The 19,304-nt window shown below is 43.7% G+C and overlaps 1 protein-coding gene across 2 annotated transcripts in view; it reads right to left on the minus strand.

Moving 5' to 3' along the window:
- Positions 1 to 1,751: 1,751 nt before the first annotated feature.
- Positions 1,752 to 19,304, minus strand: part of CYFIP2 (cytoplasmic FMR1 interacting protein 2) — a 111,439-nt gene continuing 93,886 nt past the window's right edge. Inside the window, exons 30-31 of one of the 2 annotated variants that reach the window (XM_033927184.1) lie at positions 11,521 to 11,668; positions 1,752 to 4,071 (exon numbers count right to left, since the gene is read on the minus strand). In XM_033927184.1, the coding sequence (XP_033783075.1) occupies positions 3,904 to 4,071; positions 11,521 to 11,668 (316 nt within the window). In that variant the 3' untranslated portion in view covers positions 1,752 to 3,903. The remainder of the gene's footprint in view (positions 4,072 to 11,520; positions 11,669 to 19,304) is intronic. The other variant, XM_033927185.1, reaches the window with a different exon arrangement.

Below are 19,304 nucleotides of genomic sequence, written 5' to 3' on the forward strand. Positions count from 1 at the left end.
CCAACAACATTTAAAAAAAAAAAAAAAAAACAACCCACACGGCTCAAAAGGCAAAAATAAATAAAACCTTTTCTAGTTTACAGCGTTTCCTTCTGCCCGTCATCTCCTCACTTGAGACTAGGAAGTCAAAATCCACTGCAAGCGAATATAAAACACGCGGAGAATTAAAAACAACCACCAGGATAGTTTCTTTCTCCATAGGTTTCAACACGGAGGAATCCTGTTCAATGGGATCTACATGTGCTTGAGCAACATGGGGGCGCGGTCAGAGCACTCTTTCTTGAAATGTAACCCCCCCCCCTCCACAACAGGTGCAGAGACTTCAGTTACCTCTAGGCTGTCCCCCTTAAATACTGCAGTGGAGAATCCCAAGAGAAAACTCACATCCATGCACTTTTCACACAAAATCACACACAACGGACGGAAATATTAACTTGAGCACAGAAGGTGCCCTGCCTCAGGGTGAAACAAATCTAAATGTCCTCACGGGTTTTCCTCCTGTGAGGAATGGCAGTCACCCCAAATTACTCACACTTCATTCACAATACAGGAAGGTTCAATGCAAGCCCTTGGGCGTTCAGGGTAGGCCCACGAAAGAGATCCACACACGGGGTCTCCATGGTATACAAATCTCTCATGCACACTCATTGTGGATCTCTTGAAAACCTGACTGGCTGAATGTGTCACGGGGACTGCTTAAGAACTACTGCAGTAAAACAGGGGTGTCCAACCTTTTGGCTTCCCTGGGCCGCATTGGCCGAACAAAATGTTTCTGGGGCTGCGCAAACGCTGCAGCAAGACAGAGGAGGGAGCCAGCAAGACGGTAAACACCTGGGGGCAGCAGAGGAAAACACTGCATCGCCCTCGACCGGGGCCGCACAAAATACTTCAAGGGGCCCCAGGTTGGACACCCCTGCTGTACAAGAAGGCTGCAGCGTGGCTTAAATCCTACAGCTTTCTGATGATCTACACCAGGGGTGTCCAACCTTTTGGCTTCCCTGGGCTGCATTGGCCGAACAAAATGTTTCTGGGGCTGCGCAAACGCTGCAGCAAGACAGAGGAGGGAGCCAGCAAGACGGTAAACACCCGGGGGCAGCAGAGGAAAACACTGCATCGCCCTCGACCGGAGCCGCACAAAATACTTCACGGGGCCGCAGGTTGGACACCCCTGATTTACACATTTCTACCCTATGATTTGTTTTTTTTTTTTTAAAGTAGTTTAAAAAATAAAACTTCCAGTTCTTGAGATCAACGACATCTGATAAATTATCTATTTCTTCCTATTAACACGGCAAGTGTGCTACATTAGTGGGCAGCATGCATTAATTTTTATTGGTACAATAAGTTAATCCATTATTTTTAGAAACATTAAATATTAATCATACTTTCCCTCTGATCATTGTCTTATTCTGTCCAGCAGAAAAGAATCCTCCCCTTCCTCTTGGGGCTCCTTTCACGAAGGTGCGCTAGCGGTTTTAGCACGCCGAAAAACTACCGCCTGCTTAAAAGGAGGCGGTAGCGGCTAAGCGCGCGCTGAAACCGCTAGCGAATCTTTGTAAAAAGGAGCCCTTGGTCTTGTGCTTGCTTCTCTCGTGGTAAGTTTTCTTTTTAAAAAGAAACCCTGCTCTATAGGATACCCTATACGTACCCTATAGGATACTCTATAAGAAACCCTGCTCTATAGGATATTTTATTTTTAAAATAATAAACACAATTCACTACATAAAAAAACAGCCTATTAGAACTCCATGAGTATTCTCAGTTTGTTTTACTTTCCAAGAAAAGACACTATTTTATATCATTTTTTTCCCACTACATGAAACAACAGATACTGCAATTCCTTGGAAAGCCGAGATCTGATCCACTGTTGTTCAATATATTTCAGCTCAAGGCCACTCAGATGACTTATCACACAGTGGACACTGCTTAGGACTGCATGAATAAAATATTTGACTTCCCAATTTTATCTACACGCTAAAGTATCTATAAATTTAATAAATCTACCCTAGCAACATTTTATTTAATTTTGGTTCCAGCAAAAATACAGTCCAAAAGCTGTGGCATGGATGCAAAACGCGGTTGTAGAATCAGACATGGAATGATCTGTCTTCTACACATTTATCGTCTCACTCTGCCATCATCTTGTTCTTAGGGCTAGATTCACAAAGCAGACCAATCGTTTGTACCAATCGATTTGCGACCCCTTAGCGAACCCGGCCCAATTCACTTACCTCTCTGCCGGCCATCCTCCGATCTGTGCAGGCATATGAAGGCAACGGCGTGGGACTCGATTCACTAGACAAAACCCTGCAACACCGACTGGGCTGGCCAATCCAAAAAAAAAGCAACTGCCAAGGACCAGTCGCTGAAGCCCTTTCCGGCTGCCCTGCCTTCTGCCGCCCTGTCAGCCCCTATCCTGCAGCTCCGAACGAGCCCGTCTTCCTGCCCCAAACACACTGCCTGCCTCCTCCCTTCCCTGCACTGCAAGTCCGTGGTTTTAACCCACGGGCTTAAGTGGGTTAAAATCAAGGGCTCCAATAAAAAGATCACCTATTTTTTTTTTTTAATCTATGCCAGCCCTGAGGTCTGCACATGCGCTGGGATCGCTATCAAGTGATCCGGGAAGGCAGATGGGGGCGTTCCTCCGATCGCTCCCATCTGCATATTGGGGCTTCGTGAATTCATCGGACCTGCCCGAATCGGGCCCAATTGGGAAGGCTTGTGAATCTAGCCCTGAATTCTTAGAGCAGACAAGAATAATGCTCAGTCTCATAGATGAAGGGAAACGCTCTTAGCTTTGTCCATATACATACATGCTGGCCTGATTTCACAAATACAGAAAGCTCGTTAATTCATTAAAGTCTTAGGAAGGGTGCGTGGAGATGATTTGCTAATATTTAAGTCAGTTGAATAAGCAAACTAGGCCAAGGGTAGCATGTTACCTGAAAGTAACAGAAGCCCAAAAAAGCTCACACATAGGACGATGAACACATTCATGATGGTAATGCATTATACTTAAATCGTAACTTTTTCCTTTTGTAGCTTTGTTTTGTCTTATATGTTGACTTTGAATTACTGGATATTTTGTAAACCACTTAGATTTACTGTATATTGTAACTTTTCTCTTTGTGGGTGTGTCCGTCTTCTATGCTGGTTTTTTAATTATTGGGTATTTTAAACTACTTATATATATATATATATTTTTTTTTTACTTTGCAGTATATGAAGTAAAGCTTCTGCTGCCCCTTCACCCCCCCTCCCCAATCCAAATGAAATACTAGGAGAAATATCCCTTCCTTTATGGCAAGAGTGAAAGAGATCTCTCCGAGCTCGGAAAAGACTAGAAGGCCGTCATACCTACATACAAAATAAACAAAGGGGACTCTTCCATCCATAGGGAAGACAGAAGAAAAGTACATAAGCTATTCCCAGGATAGAAAGAGACAAGATTTAAAATCTTCTGAATATAATTTATGAATTTTCCACTCATTGCACTTAAATCTCCGTTCCCACTTTCATTTCCAGTACCGCCATGATATTCAAGCCTTTAGCCTGTCGTAGGAAACCAGTTCTAATATGATGCTCTAATGTTTATCCGAGCCATGATTACCGGTATACCTCAAATTCTGAAACCTAATAACCTCAATAGTACCTATATGCCTTTAAAGTTCATCATGAGTCTTGGGGGTTAGCTTATACATCACAAAAAAGTACAAAAATTTTTTTTTTTAAAAAAACTAGATGAAATAACCATGGCTTAACATTGTGAAAGGGCATGCGCTCAAACTTGGCATGCTGGGATATCTTTATTCCACTCGGGTTCGTTCCTGGCCGCAGGATCCACTCTTCATAAGCTGGTCCGAGTTCCACCCCATTACAGAGGTACAGTATGCCTTCGGCACATTAACAGGTAGTAGCCAAAGACTGGTGAATGGGAGGTTGGAAACAGCGCACATGCTCCACAGTGGAGCTGTCGGTTTCCACCGATTTCATGTATTTGTTCAAAATGGCAAATATCTCATTGTTCAAGATCTGATACTTCCTGATGCGGTCGGCCATTTTCTTCAGAGGCTGAAAGAAAGTAAAATGGAAGACAATTACTATTATGTGTATTTTGTTTGGCGTCAACTGTAGCTACTCCTCATGAACTCACAGGTGATAAACTAGTATACAAAACAAATTATCTGTGCACATAGATACAAGCTCATGCACAGATCTACTAGGAGACCTGTTTGACTGAGGGTCAAGAGACAAAGGAATATACAATAGCTGAACTCGGTCTCCCACTTACATATGACACATTAGTCTAGTGCCAACGAAAACCCTAAGAAACAGGGAAGATTTTTCAGGCCTAAAGACTAATACAGCCCATTAGAAAGGTCACTTGAAATGGGTGGGTACAATAAACTGGAGATATAACCATTTTCAACTTTTTCTAGAGTCTACTGGAATTCTTAATTCTTTCTTTTAGAAACATGCTCATTTTGTTCTTAAGAGAGAAATTTGAAAGCGTTCTTGCAGCTGCCTCTGGTCTCTCGACTTGGGGAAGGGAGGTAGGGGGGTGTGTGTTTGGGGTGGACGTGTGTGGTGTGCGTGTGTTGGACTGACTGGTATGCGATGGTTGGTGTGAGTGTGGTATTTGAGTAGGGGATTCTTCAGGATGTTTCCTTAAAAATCAGTAAAATCTCTTTTGGGGTCCAATGGGGGCTATGGGCTGTTCTTCTGGTTGGTGTGTTCTGAGGGCGCGGCGGAGAGCTATTAGCCGCTCCTAGATACTCTTTCCTGGAATGGGGAGCATGTTCTGCTCTGTAACCTTATTTGTTTGTTTCTTGCCTGTTGTACTAGTTTCTTTGAATTCTGGGGGGGGGGGGGTGGGCGGTGGACTACTCCTTCGACTGGTTCTGGTTTTCTTGTGGCATTGTTGTTGCTTTTCTGTTTTTTTGTATCCTCAGCACACCATGTATCTCTTCCGCCATTACGGTGATCTTTGCTAATGCGGCTGCTTGCATTGTATTATAATGTCTTGCAGTGCTGTGTACTGTTATATGCCGCTTGTGTTCATGTTCGTATTCTATACTTTTTGTATGCCCTTTGTTATTAAGGGAAGGATTAAATACTGATGAAAAACTGCCCTCTTCTAATGTAGCTCAAAGCACACACAGATGCTACAGCATGCCATTTTTCAGCTGCATTTCAAAGAATGGTGCTGGGGGGGGGGTGTATGTTCACACTGGGTGAGGAAAAACTACATGTGAAAATCGAATGCACACTTATTTTACCAATATTGTACTTTCGCCTAGAATTTTGATAGGCGTGAAATCAAAATTTTAAATAAACGATGAAACTATTTAGCTCTCTCGCTGCTGTCCAGAGAAATAGCATGCACAAGGTGCATGAAAGCCTAAAGCATACTTTGCACTTGATAATCTTTTCACAGTTGTATAAGGCAAGTAGATTTACTTTGCATAAAGAACACACGTTGAGATTTTCTCTCTCTCATTAGGTTCAGTAGATAACGATTTTCCAAGCCATGTCTGTCTGAAAATCGTTCACAATCAAAAGCTCATAGGTAGCCCCTAGGGAGGGGTTCCAGGGATGTGGTTAGGGCAGGACTGGAACGTTGCATGTCGATTGGCTATTTGATCTGTGCTTTAGCTTTACAGCAATAAACCACGTGCTTAAAAAAACAGATGCAAAACCCACCAGAACGTTGTTGCCGTAGCCAGGTTTTAAAAGGGAAATAATATACTGTATTTCCCTTAAGAAAAAAAAAGGTGCTTGTTCCACACATATAAAAGACTTTGTAGCTAGGCAAGTTGTGTGAAATTTCCCTCCCAGTATATACACGGAAGCATGATTTAGGCCAGTGTTCTTCAACCGGCGGTCCACGGTGCGATCGATGTGGCGTTATCTTCGAGCCAGCTCCCTTTTCCTAACTGATTCAGTGCACAAAGCCACGGGCAGTGGCTCCTACGGGCATCCTGTGCCTGAACCGGAAGCCTTCTCTCTGACGTTGCAACGTCGGAGGGAAGGCTTCCAGATGAGGCACGGGACGTGCAAGGTGCAATTAGTACTATTATGGGGGCGGGGTCTGGGGTGGAGATTGGGTAGAGATGGGCGGGGTCTGGCCCACGACTTAGCCCAGTGTTCTTCAACCGCCGGTCCACGGACCGATGCCGGTCCACAGAATAATTCTTTTATTTCTGCCGGTCCATGGGTGTAAAAAGGTTGAAAAACACTGATTTAGGCTATCTGCCCTTCCAGTACTCAGGAGGAACAAAGCAGCACCTGATGCCCCAAACAGCCATGTTTTCTATTTCATCAAAATCTATTTTACTAAGGTACTGGATGATGGATTGTTAATACAGAAAGCAAATGATGCTGAATAATTCTTGCTGGGAAATCTATCCCTGGCTTCTGCTGGTGCACAAATGTTTTAATTTCCAGACATATTTACTTTGGATCCCAGGATATCCCAACCTAAAGCATCAAAGGCGTAATGTTGTAGAACGTTTTAGAATCCTAGGAATAATTAGTTCAGAGTATGGACCACACAGGAAATCAAAACGCAGACTCTTTCCGCACCAGTTTCACTCCCTTGCCTCAGTTGTAGGGCATTGTACAAATGGGCTGGTCGCTTTCCTTCAAGGAATATCGAAGGACTACCATGTAATGTAATGTAATGTAATGTAATTTATTTCTTATATACCGCTAAACTCCGTTAGGATTCTAAGCGGTTTACAGAAAATAGACAATAGTGTGCATTAAAATTATAAGTAATATAGGTTTACAGAGAAATATACATTAAAGGATACAATAAAAATAAGATAAATAAATAAAGAATAGGTACTTAGAAATTCCCTTACTGTCCCGAAGGCTCACAATCTAACTGAAGTACCTGGAAAAATAACAATTAGTTGAGTAATAAAAGTAAGAAATAGAAATGGAAGAAAAAATAAGAAAATAAACATTCTAACAAGACTACATTGATCTAAGGACTTTGAAAGGTAGAAAAGAAGAGAGATAGGAATAGCTGCAGAAAGGAGGAACCGTTGAGCAATAGAATTTTGGAGAAATTTAAATGTTAAAAGTAAAACAAAACAAGGGGCAAATCAATGAATGAAATTAACAATAAAACATAAACTGGAAAAAAAAAGTAAAAATATAAATCAGAACAGTCGGATTACAGAACAGTCGGATTAAAGTCCAGATTGAGATGACTTCACTGGTAGGCCACCAAATTTCACCAGGTATCATCCGATCCTTGCCAACACACCGGAAGCAACAGATCCAGTGTCTCTGCTTTTCGAACTCGACCGAGATGTTCACATCCTCCTCCTGCATGCCAAACCTGATGAACTTGTCTCTTTTTGGACAGGTATTGTGCCATTTTGATCGTGCGCGGCTCCTCGGCGACCATGCCATCCGGGCTAACCATGGCCTCCCCTTCGCGGTGGCAGCAGTGGCTGTGGGGGACGCTCCTCTCCATGGCAGAAGCCAGCGGTTGCAGTGCCTTCGCCGGGTTAACGCTGCCGCAGATCAGGAGTGTTCCCGGCCGCTACTGGGGGGCGGAGCTTGCTCACACGCCGAGCCCCGGAGGAAGAGAGGTGGCCAGGGAGCCCTGGAGATGTCAGTTACGGTGAGAGCAGGCAAAAGGCATATTATAGAAAACAAATTGTCACAAATAGCTTGGCCTGTAATAAAACCTTTCCTGGCCCAAGGTTTATGAACAGCTGGAATTCAGGAAAATGCCGATGTCATCAGGTCGATAACACATGAAGCACTCTAGGGTCACTAGTCGTCAAAAATGGAGGTTCAGGATGCATCGTGTAGAACAGTGCTTCTGGACCTTCTTCTGGAGGCACAGCTGGCAAACTGGATTTTCAGATTCCCACACAGATTCATTGTATGCAAACAGATCTCATGCATATTCATTGGGGAAATCCTGAAAACCCAACTGGATTGCGGCCCTGGAGGAGGTACTTTGACACCCCTGCCTTAAAACTGTTGCTTTTATTTTTGGTTCGTTGTACGTGCCCTGCTCCCCGTTTTTTATTTTATTTTTTTATGTGTGTGGGGGTGGGGTGGGGAGGGGAGTTGTACGTGCTGTTAAGTTATTCTTTGAGGGGTCTACTTTCCCCATGTCTACGTTTATTCTTTAGAGGTCCAACTTGCCGTGCAGTTCAGGCTTTCCCGAAGCCTTTGCTTTCATTTATGGGAGGTCTTTGTACCCGCTGAATCGTGCGGGTTACTTTCTCTATGCCTGCTTTGGGTTTTGCAGGGGTTGCACCTGTCGTACATTGCAAGTTTTTCAGGATAAGCACAATAGTCATTTGAAAGCTATTTTGAGCCGGAGCTGCTCCATTTTTATTTTAGCTCCTCTTGCCCTTTAGGGATTTGCTATATAAGAAAGCCTGCTCTAACAGATAAACAGAGGCTTAGTGCTGCCAAAGCATAAACTTTTCTGATGACTTGTATCAGAAAAAAAAATTATCATAATCTGCTATAAAATGTAGATCTACATTTTATAGCAGATGACGATTCCTGGCCAAAAATATGGTCTCACTGTTTTAAATCTCTTAAATCCTCCTCTCTGCTCCAATCGATGTATTTTCTGGTACATAGGGCCACATGGACGCCTGTTCTCTCCAACAAGATTAATGCTAATCTACCTTCTACGTGCTGGTCCTGTGGTACTTCTACTGGTACTTTAGTTCATTTGCTTTTTTATTGCCCCTTACTCCAAAGTTACTGAGCTAGTGTTTGGCGTACTATCTCAGATATTTTCTCTATACAAACAGACATTGACTATTCTCTTATATTGTTTGGTAATTTTGAAGGCATTCATATGCATGACTATTATGAAGCCCAGCTCTTCCGCATTTTAACGGTGCTGGCTCTCCAGAACATCCTATATAATTGGAAAAATCTGGCTAATGTTGAATATAACGTGTGGTGGAACTCTGAATGCTTAATACTTAAATATGAAAAAATCAATGCTGAACGACGCAATGCTTACAAATCCTATTGTAATATTTGGTCACCTATAGTATCTTACTGTAATATGGACCTTAATGCATAAACTTGGCCTGCTTGGTATTCTCATTCTCATAATGTATGTATATTTTCCCATATTTCTAAATGTACTGACAGTATCATTATTTCTCGCTGATAGCTTACAGCTTGTTTATGACATATTGATGCATAATCCTTTAAGCTGCTCTCTACTATTGTTATTTTACTGCTCTGTTGTGACATGACCATTACTCGTTGTTTATTCTATGCTTGAAAATAAATAAAACTTTTTTGAACTTAAAAAAAAAAAGAAAAAAATTATCTTTACTGCCTTGTCTCAGTTTCTATACTTCTTCTCATAGGTCACATGGAATGTAAGCCCATGGAAAGAGATGGATAAAAGTAGCAGTTTGCCGATATATTTTGTTGCATATGGATAAGATTCAAGAAACAGATCTTTTGCTCAGAAAGGAGGGGGTGACTGATGTGGCACAGGTGTGTGCGCCTCCGGGCAAGCTTTTTGGGTGCAGGGCTAAAGGCAAAGCTCAATTGGTGTGATGAATGACAAAAAAGCACCCAAAAAGATCCCGCCTGGGAAAGTCTCAAACCTTTCTGCTAAGTACTTATTGTGTTCGGTTTTGGAGGCTGCATCTGCTGAAGGATAAAAGACGGCTTGAAGAGGACCAGAGGAAGGCAACCAAAATGGTAGGGGGAGGGGGTTGTGCCACAAGATGTACGAGAAGAGACTGGAAGGCCTGAATATAGAAACATAGAAGATGACGACAGATAAGGACCATAGCCCATCAGGTCTGCCCACTCTACTGACCCACCCCCAAGTCTACTATCCTAGGGATCCCACTCCTGGTGATAGGTTCCTTTGGCTTAACCCTCTAAGGGATCCCACATGGGCATCCCATTTGCTCTTAAATTCTTGCACGCTGTTTGCCTCGATCACCTCGTTCCAAGGATCAACCACTCTCTCAGTGAAGAAATATTTCCTGGTGTCGCCATGAAATTTCCCGCCCCTGAGTTTGAGCGGATGCCCTCTTGTGGCTGAGGGTCCTTTGAGAAAGAGAATCTCTTCTTCCATCTCGATACAGCCAGTAATATACTTAAACGTCTCGATCATGTCTCCTCTCTCCCTACGTTCCTCGAGTGAGTACAGCCGCAAATTTTTCAGCCTTTCCTCGTACGATAGATCCTTGAGCCCAGAGACCATCCTGGTGGCCATCCGTTGCACCGACTCTACTCTCAGCACATCTTTTCGGTAGTGTGGCCTCCAGAATTGCACACAGTATTCCAAATGAGGCCTCACCATGGTTCTGTATAATGGCATTATGACTTCAGGCTGACGAAACTCCTGCGGATGCAACCTAACAATTGTCTTGCCTTAGATGAAGCCTTCTCCACATGATCAGCAGTTTTCATGTCTGGGCTGATGATCACTCCCAAGTCTCGTTCTGTTGAAGTTCTAGCTAAGGTCTCACCATTCAAGGTGTAAGTTCTGCACGGATTTCTGCTGCCGAGGTGCATGATCTTGCATTTCTTAGCGTTGAAGCCCAGCTGCCAGGTCGAGGACCAAAGCTCCAACAAATGTAGGTCCTGTGTCATATGTATACTCTGAAGGCGAGAATGGGAGATAAATGCTCCAACACTCATTCGATTCCTATGAGCGTCCGAGCATTTACCTCACCAGCCCACAGTAAAAGGCTCTATTGCTGCTTGATACAAGGAGCCCAAAAATAACCCCAAATGTTTATTGCACAACGCATGGCTGTTTTTATTATATGCGGAGCCCCACTTTTGCTATGGCCCCAATGTTCTAAATTTACCATTAAAATCCTGTGTGTGTGGGGGGGGGGGGTCATTTTAGTGCCGGTAAATTTTCTGATTTCAAAAAGACAAACGATGCTGCTAAAACTTTGCATGCAAATGAGCTCCGCGGGGTGAAAATGTTCGTTGTTGAAATATTTGTATAATTAAAGTGCTTTTGTTTGATTCATTTATGTTTAAATTCACTGTATTGCATTGTTAAAAATGGAAAACTAATAAAGATTTACAAAAAATAAATAAATAAATAAATAAATGATGGGAGTGAAGAGCAGAGTTCCAGTTCCTGCATAAAGCTCTTGACATTATCAATTCTACAGCACTGCTAGATGGGCAGATGCAAGAGATAATCTTTGCCTAATAAGAGCTTACAATCTAATTAAAACAAACAGGACAAATAAGGGTTAGGGAATTTCTCACAGAGGAAATGATAAAACAGACATTCAGGAGTTCCCCGAATAGGCTTATGCAAGAATCTAAAAGTGACTCTCTTGCTTGTTCCTCCTTACCTGGAGCCAGTGCTCATTCCCAGTATTTTCCTAAGTAGTTACTCATACATATATTTGGTCTCATTGCTCTCTATGAGCAGTATGGCATGCTGCTGGCAAAATCTCAACAGGAATCTGGACCTCTCTGGTCCTCAGGGACAGTGTGTGACAGCAGAATGGCTCTTACCACGTTCTTTATGATCTCATCCTTCCCATCCTGCCTCTGCACCTTCAGCAAGTGGTAGCAGAAATCAAAGAGGTCAAAGCGACGCTGCTGGCCCAGGAGAACAATAACTGCACAGCCGGCCCAGTTCAGACCATCTCCAAAACACTGCCTGCACACCGGGTGGAAAGAAACAGGAAGTAAATGGAAAGAAGCAAAAGCAGGGGAGAAACAGGTGGAAAGGAACAGACACACACACACACACGGGGGGGGGGGGGGGGGAGGGAGAGGAAAAGAGAGAGCATGAGATGAGAAGGGAGGATGGAAAGAAGCAAAAGCAGGTGAGAAACAGGTGGAAAGGAACAGACACACACACGGGAGGGGGAGGGAGAGGGAGGGAAAGAGACAGCATGAGATGAGAAGGGAGGATGGAAAGAAGCAAAAGCAGGGGAGAAACAGGTGGAAAGGAACAGACACACAAACGGGAGGGGGGAGGGAGAGGGAGGGAAAGAGACAGCATGAGATGAGAAGGGAGGATGGAAAGAAGCAAAAGCAGGGGAGAAACAGGTGGAAAGGAACAGACACACACACGGGAGGGGGGAGGGAGGGAAAGAGACAGCATGAGATGAGAAGGGAGGATGGAAAGAAGCAAAAGCAGGGGAGAAACAGGTGGAAATGAACAGACACACACACGGGAGGGGGGAGGGAGAGGGAGGGAAAGAGACAGCATGAGATGAGAAGGGAGGATGGAAAGAAGCAAAAGCAGGGGAGAAACAGCTGGAAAGGAACGGAACAGACACAAGGTGGGGGGGAGAGGGAAAGAGACAGCATGAGATGAGAAGGGAGGATGGAAAGAAGCAAAAGCAGGGGAGAAACAGGTGGAAAGGAACAGACATACACACGGGAGGGGGGAGGGAGGGAAAGAGACAGCATGAGATGAGAAGGGAGGATGGAAAGAAGCAAAAGCAGGGGAGAAACAGGTGAAAAGGAACAGACACACACACGGGAGGGGGGAGGGAGGGAAAGAGACAGCATGAGATGAGAAGGGAGGATGGAAAGAAGCAAAAGCAGGGGAGAAACAGGTGGAAAGGAACAGACACACACACGAGAGGGGGGAGGGAGAGAGAGGGAAAGAGACAGCATGAGATGAGATGGGAGGATGGAAAGAAGCAAAAGCAGGGGAGAAACAGGTGGAAAGGAACGGAACAGACACAAGGGGGGGGGGAGAGGGAAAGAGACAGCATGAGACGAGAAGAGAGGAAGAGCCAAGTTTAAGAAAAATGTTACTACGCATTGTAGAAAGATGAAATCAAAGCAAAACAAATGACCCTCACATTTTAAATAGGACACAGATAGGTGTAATCTGCACAGAGCGGCAGGATACAACTCTGGCCACCTTTTGGCCAGACTAGATGGACCATATCGATCTTTTTCTGCCATCATTTACTATGCTGAAATCAAAAAATTATTGGGAAGAAAAGATGTTTCTGTTTTGAATGCAGAGATCGAAAATAGATATGCAGAAAGGAAGTAAGATTCTTCATGTGAGGATATTTCATTTGACAGCATGGGCATTTTGAATGAGACTTATCACTCCACTTGGTCAGTGCAAAGGACTTTATTTTAATTAAGGGCTCCTTGAAAAAGGCAACGAAACATGGTCCGTGTTGGGACCCTTAAAAATGCTTAAAGCTAAGTACTAAATTTTATTATATATATATTTTTTCACATGAGTTGATTTAACACAGCGAAGTCACTAATTCAGAAATATTCACTTGTATTTTTCATATATGCGATGATTGGGTGGTGGATCTCACTATAGGGACTTCGGTCCTTGGCAAGATTACACAACTCTGAGCATATTTAGTAATTTCATAGTGTGTATCACTGTATAACAAATCGGGATCATTTCGTCTTATGTTATCATTTACTATGCTGTCATCTTTTGTGCTTCCTGTTTGAAACGGCAGGTGAAATGACAGGAAAGCGGGGGAAGAGATGGCCAACTGGCGCACTCTTTCGTCAACAGCAAGGATAGAGGAAGGAAAACTTCGCTACTGGGAGCTTTTTTTTATTGGGAAGGAATGGTTTGGACTGCTTATTTTAATTTTTATAACATGTCAACAGTTGGGAGGAAGGGTGGTTGTTTATATTTAGGATTGCTATTTCAGCACCTAGGTTTTTTGGGTCAAGTTGGGTGCCTACTGCCGAAAATCAGTACTAACCACTTGGCTCCTCAGTCCTTGGGCAAGCCCAAAATTTGATTGGTGACATTTAGCTCCCTAATTATACTTAGAAAGCTAAATTTTAGTTAAGCCATTTAAAAGTAGACATTGGTTTATCAGCCTCCTCAATTAGCTAGCTAACTACTGAATTATATATTAAATACAAGTACATTATCAGGGACGGCAATCAATGCATTCAAAATTTCAAGTTTATTGAGATTTTGATTTAAACGCAATATCAAGTATTTTCAATGCGTCTAATAATAATTTGGGGGGGGGACAAATAAAACAGTTTAAAACCATAAACATACAGTTTTATCCATAGTTACATTAAAGATATGTAAGGAATGAAAGGTTAAATTACATTTGATTTAAAATAAACAATTAAAAATAAAATAACAGTTAGGGAAGAACAACTTTAGGAGAGGTATTAAAGAGAGAGCAAAAAAATTTTTTTTATGAAGACTTAGTCTAAGAGTAATTGTTTAGGTAAGACCTGATCTAAAAGTAAATAGGAGAGTCAAAAGGATTGTCTGATCTAAGATTCATAAGCATCTTTATAAAGATAGCTTTTTAGATTGCTTTTAAATTTTTCTAAGGAGGTTTCAGTGCGCAAATAGATTGGAAGTTTGTTCCAAAGCTGAGGTCCGAAAATAGAAAAGGTTGTGGTTCTTCTGGTGCCAATTACTTTCAATGATGGAATGGTCAACAAATACTGATCTGTTGATCTAAGAGATCTAACTGGGGAGTAGGGTATTAAATATCGATATAAGAATAATGGAGTATTAGTTTTCTGAATTTTGAATGTTAACAATGCATAATTATGGGGACACCACTCATCATTTTAAAATTGACAGGGCCAGCCCTGCCACTAAGTAGACCACAGGTCTTCATAGGGCAGCAGAATTTAGGGGATGGCAACCCAGCTTCTTTATGGCATGAGAGCGGTACTGTAATGATATTCTCGGAACCGTGTGGGCCCTTTCAGTGCTCAACCGCTGCCATGTGCCACTCCCTGCAGAAAGATGTTCGGAAGGTTTGGAACCTGGGAGTGCTTGTCTAAGGACCTGTGCTCATGGCCCCATGCCATGCTGCATTTCTTTTTACATCGGTAAGGGACCTGGCACATGTAGGATGGTAACTGTACAGTGAAGGGAAAATGAGGGGATCCAAGAGGGGTGATGGTGGATGAAAGAAAGCTGCTGGCAATTGGGGGTGGAAGGGAAGGGCATTCTTGACATCTTGGGGGAGGGCAGTAGACACAGGAAGGGGAGGATGCTGGAAACGGAGGGAGGTAGAGAAAGGATGTGGTAGATGCTAGACAACTTGAGGGAAGGGGAGATGCTAGCTTATGGGGAGGGCAGGGTTAGAGTCTTGAGCCACCTCAGGAGGGGCGTTTGACTGAAGGTTCATCTAGGGCTGGTCCTGTTCAGGGACCAATATTCCAGGAGCAGTAAAAAGCTTTGCTCCTGCGGTGAAGAACGTGACTACTGCAGTCGGCCACCCTCTATGCCTTTCTACCCACATCTCTTCCCAACCCCGTACCTATCTGTACCTTAGGGAACTTCAGTGACCAAGATAAATCTTCACAGGTCTGCCTCCATGGCCTTCCTTCGGCCAGTCCCTCATTCTGATGTAACTTCCAGTTTTCGCAAAAACAAAACAGAAGTTACATTAGAAGGAGGGACCCAGCCAAAGGATAGCCATGGAGGCAGGCCTGTGAAGATTTGTCTTAGTCACTGAAGCTCACAGGGATGGGGGCGGGGACAGGGATTGAGCTTGCAGGAACAAAGTTTGTCCTTGTGTCATTCTCTATGTCAGAGTCACATGTTTATACCTAAAGCTCATAGAAACAACTAAAACATCGGTCTATGACATGAGAAGGAAGTTATTAAGAATATACCCTTCATAATGAGAACATATCCATATGAGTCAGGAAAAATTATGGGATATGAATCTAAGCTTCTACCTTAACAAAGATTCTCTGTGTCTCAGTTTACTCATGTTAATTTAGTATTAGTCATGATACTACTACTTTTCTGTCCTTTGGAAGTTGATACGCAGCTATGTGAATTCATGACAAGTGCTCAGAATGCTCCATTCGGTCCATTATAAATTTATATACACAATAGATTTCTGCAGCTGAAGATCAATTGCAATAGACTAAACCAGTTCACAGGAATGAAGGAATGGCTTAATAGCTAGAGCAGCAGGCTTTTGAATTACCTTAGAAAAGGCACAACTCCTAAGATTTCCAAAACGAACTTCTAAACAACAAATGCAACTATGAATTCAAATATACCACCTAGACCAGGAGTGTCAAAGTTCTTCCTCAAGGGCCGCAATCCAGTCGGGTTTTCAGGATTTCCCCAATGAATATGTCGGGTAGACTGCAGAGGGTTGGAGTAAAGGGACAATACTCTGACTGGCGGGAAGTCACGAGCGGTGTGCCACAGGGATCGGTGCTGGGGCCGTTACTCTTCAACATATTTATCAATGACCTGGAAAAGGAGGCAAAGTGCGAGGTTATAAAATTTGCAGACGATACCAAACTGTGCGGCAGAGTTAGGTCCAGGGAGGAGTGTGAGGACCTACAAAGGGACCTGGACAAGCTGGAAGACTGGGCAAACAAATGGCAAATGCGATTTAACGTGGAAAAATGCAAGGTCATGCATATAGGGAAAAAGAACCCGTTGTTCGACTACAAATTGGGGGGGGCATCGTTGGGAGACAGCAGTCTTGAGAGAGACTTGGGTGTGCTGGTGGATGCATCACTGAAGCCATCTGCACAGTGCGCAGCAGCCTCGAAAAAAGCCAACAGGATGCTGGGCATCATAAAGAGGGGCATAACAACCAGGACGCGGGAAGTCATCATGCCATTGTATCGAGCGATGGTGCGTCCGCATCTGGAATACTGCGTTCAATATTGGTCGCCGTACCTCAAGAAGGACATGGCGGTACTTGAGAGAGTCCAAAGGAGAGCAACGAAACTGGTAAGAGGGCTGGAACACTGCCCATACGCCGAGAGGTTGGATAGGCTGGGGCTCTTCTCTCTGGAAAAGAGGAGGCTCAGGGGAGATATGATAGAGACCTTCAAGATCATGAGGGGCATAGAGAGGGTGGATAGGGACAGATTCTTCAGGCTGAAGGGGACAACAAGTACGAGGGGGCACTCGGAGAAACTGAGGGGAGATAGGTTCAGAACGAATGCAAGGAAGTTTTTTTTCACCCAAAGGGTCGTGGACACTTGGAATGCGCTACCAGAGGAAGTGATCAGGCAGAGTACGGTACAAGGGTTCAAACAGGGATTGGACGGATTCCTGAGGGATAGGGGGATCGTGGGATACTGAGAGAGGTTCTGGGATGTAACACAGGTATAGAAAGCTAACCAGGAAATAAGTATAGAAATCCAACCAGGTCGTGGATGTGCAAGACCGGAGGGTTAGGACTTCGATGGGAAGATAGGACTCAATGGGAAACCAAGGTGGCAAGGGGGCCCCTTCTGGTGACTCAGACAGGCCGTGACCTGTTCGGGCTGCCGCGGGAGCGGACTGCTGGGCGGGATGGACCTATGGTCTGACCCGGCGGAGGCACTGCTTATGTTCTATGTAGATCTATTTGCATGCTAACAGATCTCATGCATATTCACTGGGGAAATCCTGAAAACCCGACTGGATTGCGGCCCTTGAGGAGGGACTTTGACACCCCTGGCCTAGACCAAATGGTGCAACGTTCATTAAATTGGCCAATGGCAAGAGACATGTTTGCTTTTGTACCCACTAAATTGGAATAAACGCACTCATTGGTTTTTCTTTTTGAAAATTCACTGCAAAGTTATCCGACTCCTTAATTAACTCTTCAGTTGTCCCTAAAAGCACAGCAGCAAAGGGCACATGTAATTAATTTCATGCCTGTTTAACTTTAGCAAATTTCAGAGGAAAATAACTTCATGTTTTTTCTTTGAAAGTTCACTACATGTTATGCGTACATGGGGATAGAATAAAAACCAAAATTGCCCCTGCTATTTCTGCAGATGGGGGTAACTATATGAATACTTTTGGTTAAGGGACTGGAGGAGTTGCCGTACAATGAGAGGATAGAGAAACTGGGACTCTTCTCCCTTGAAAAGAGAAGACTGAGAGGGGACAATGATCGAAACATTCAAGATATTGAAGGGAATAGACTTAGTAGAGAAAGAGAGATTGTTCATCCTCTCTAAGGTGGAGAGAACGAGAGGACCCTCTCTAAAGTTAAAAGGGGATAGATTCCGTAGAAACGTAAGGAAGTTCTTCTTCACCCAGAGAGCGGTAGAAATCTGGAACGCTCTTCCGGAGGCTGTTATAGGGGAAAACACCCTCCAGGGATTCAAGACAAGGTTAGACAAGTTCCTGCTGAACCAGAACGTACGCAGGTAAGGCTAGACTCAAACAGGGCACTGGTCTTTGACCTAAGGGCCGCCGAGTGAGCGCAATGCTAGGCACGATGGACCACTGGTCTGACCCAGTAGCGGCAATTCTTATGTTTTTATTCAATATATATGCATAAGCATCAGGTTACACCCTCAGGAGGACCATTTCAGGTTCTTCACAGTGCTAGCTTGTGAGAAGATTTTCAAAGGAAAACCCTAATGGTGTTTCCTTTTGAAATTTCCACAGCAGTGGTGCACGTCAGCTAAAGAATGTGCAGGGACTTCAAAACAGTCTCCATCTGCACTATTCTGCTCCCTACACTGTCCCTTTTTCTCATAAGGGAAAGGAGATTTTCGAAGGGTCTTTTCCATTATTTACAGAAATTCCCTTTGAAAAGTTTCCTCCTTGCAGCAGCTAAATATAGTTCCACAGCGATACTAGGTGGCTACATTTAGCTGTTCAGTGGCTGGGTAGGTTTTCAACTGGGAATCTAGTTCTCTTGAGTTTATTATTTTGATTTATGTTCAGTAATGTCTGTATTAAATCAGTTGATATATCCAGCTTACCATGGACATTTTTTTTTTTTCTTTCTGCATTCTAGAAACATAGAAACATGATGGCAGATAAAGGCCAAATGGCCCATCCGCAGTAACCATTATCTCATCCTCTCCCTATTGGCTAAAGTTCTAAACATTTGCATCTCCTCCTCCTATAGGCTAAGGCTCTGTGCACCTGCATTGTGAGGTCATAGAGCTGCCCATCCGCAGTAACCATTATCTCATCCTCTCCCCATTGGCTAAGGTTCTAAACATTTGCATCTCCTCTTCCTATAGGCTAAGGCTCTGTGCACCTGCATTGTGAGGTCATAGAGCTGCCCATCCGCAGTAACCATCATCTCATCCTCTCCCTATTGGCTAAGGTTCTAAACATTTGCATCTCCTCTTCCTATAGGCTACGGCTCTGTGCACCTGCATTGTGAGGTCATAGAGCTGCCCATCCGCAGTAACCATAATCTCTTTCTCTCTCCGAGAGATCCCACGTGCCTATCCCAGGCCCTTTTGAATTCAGTCTCTGTTTCCACCACCTCTTCCGGGAGACTGTTCCACACATCTACCACCTTTCCATTTAGAGCCGTGGTTCCCAACCCTGTGTCCTGGAGGACCACCAGCCAGTC

The sequence above is a fragment of the Geotrypetes seraphini genome, chromosome 18 (assembly GCF_902459505.1).
Source record: "Geotrypetes seraphini chromosome 18, aGeoSer1.1, whole genome shotgun sequence".
Classification (NCBI taxonomy): Eukaryota; Metazoa; Chordata; class Amphibia; order Gymnophiona; family Dermophiidae; genus Geotrypetes; species Geotrypetes seraphini.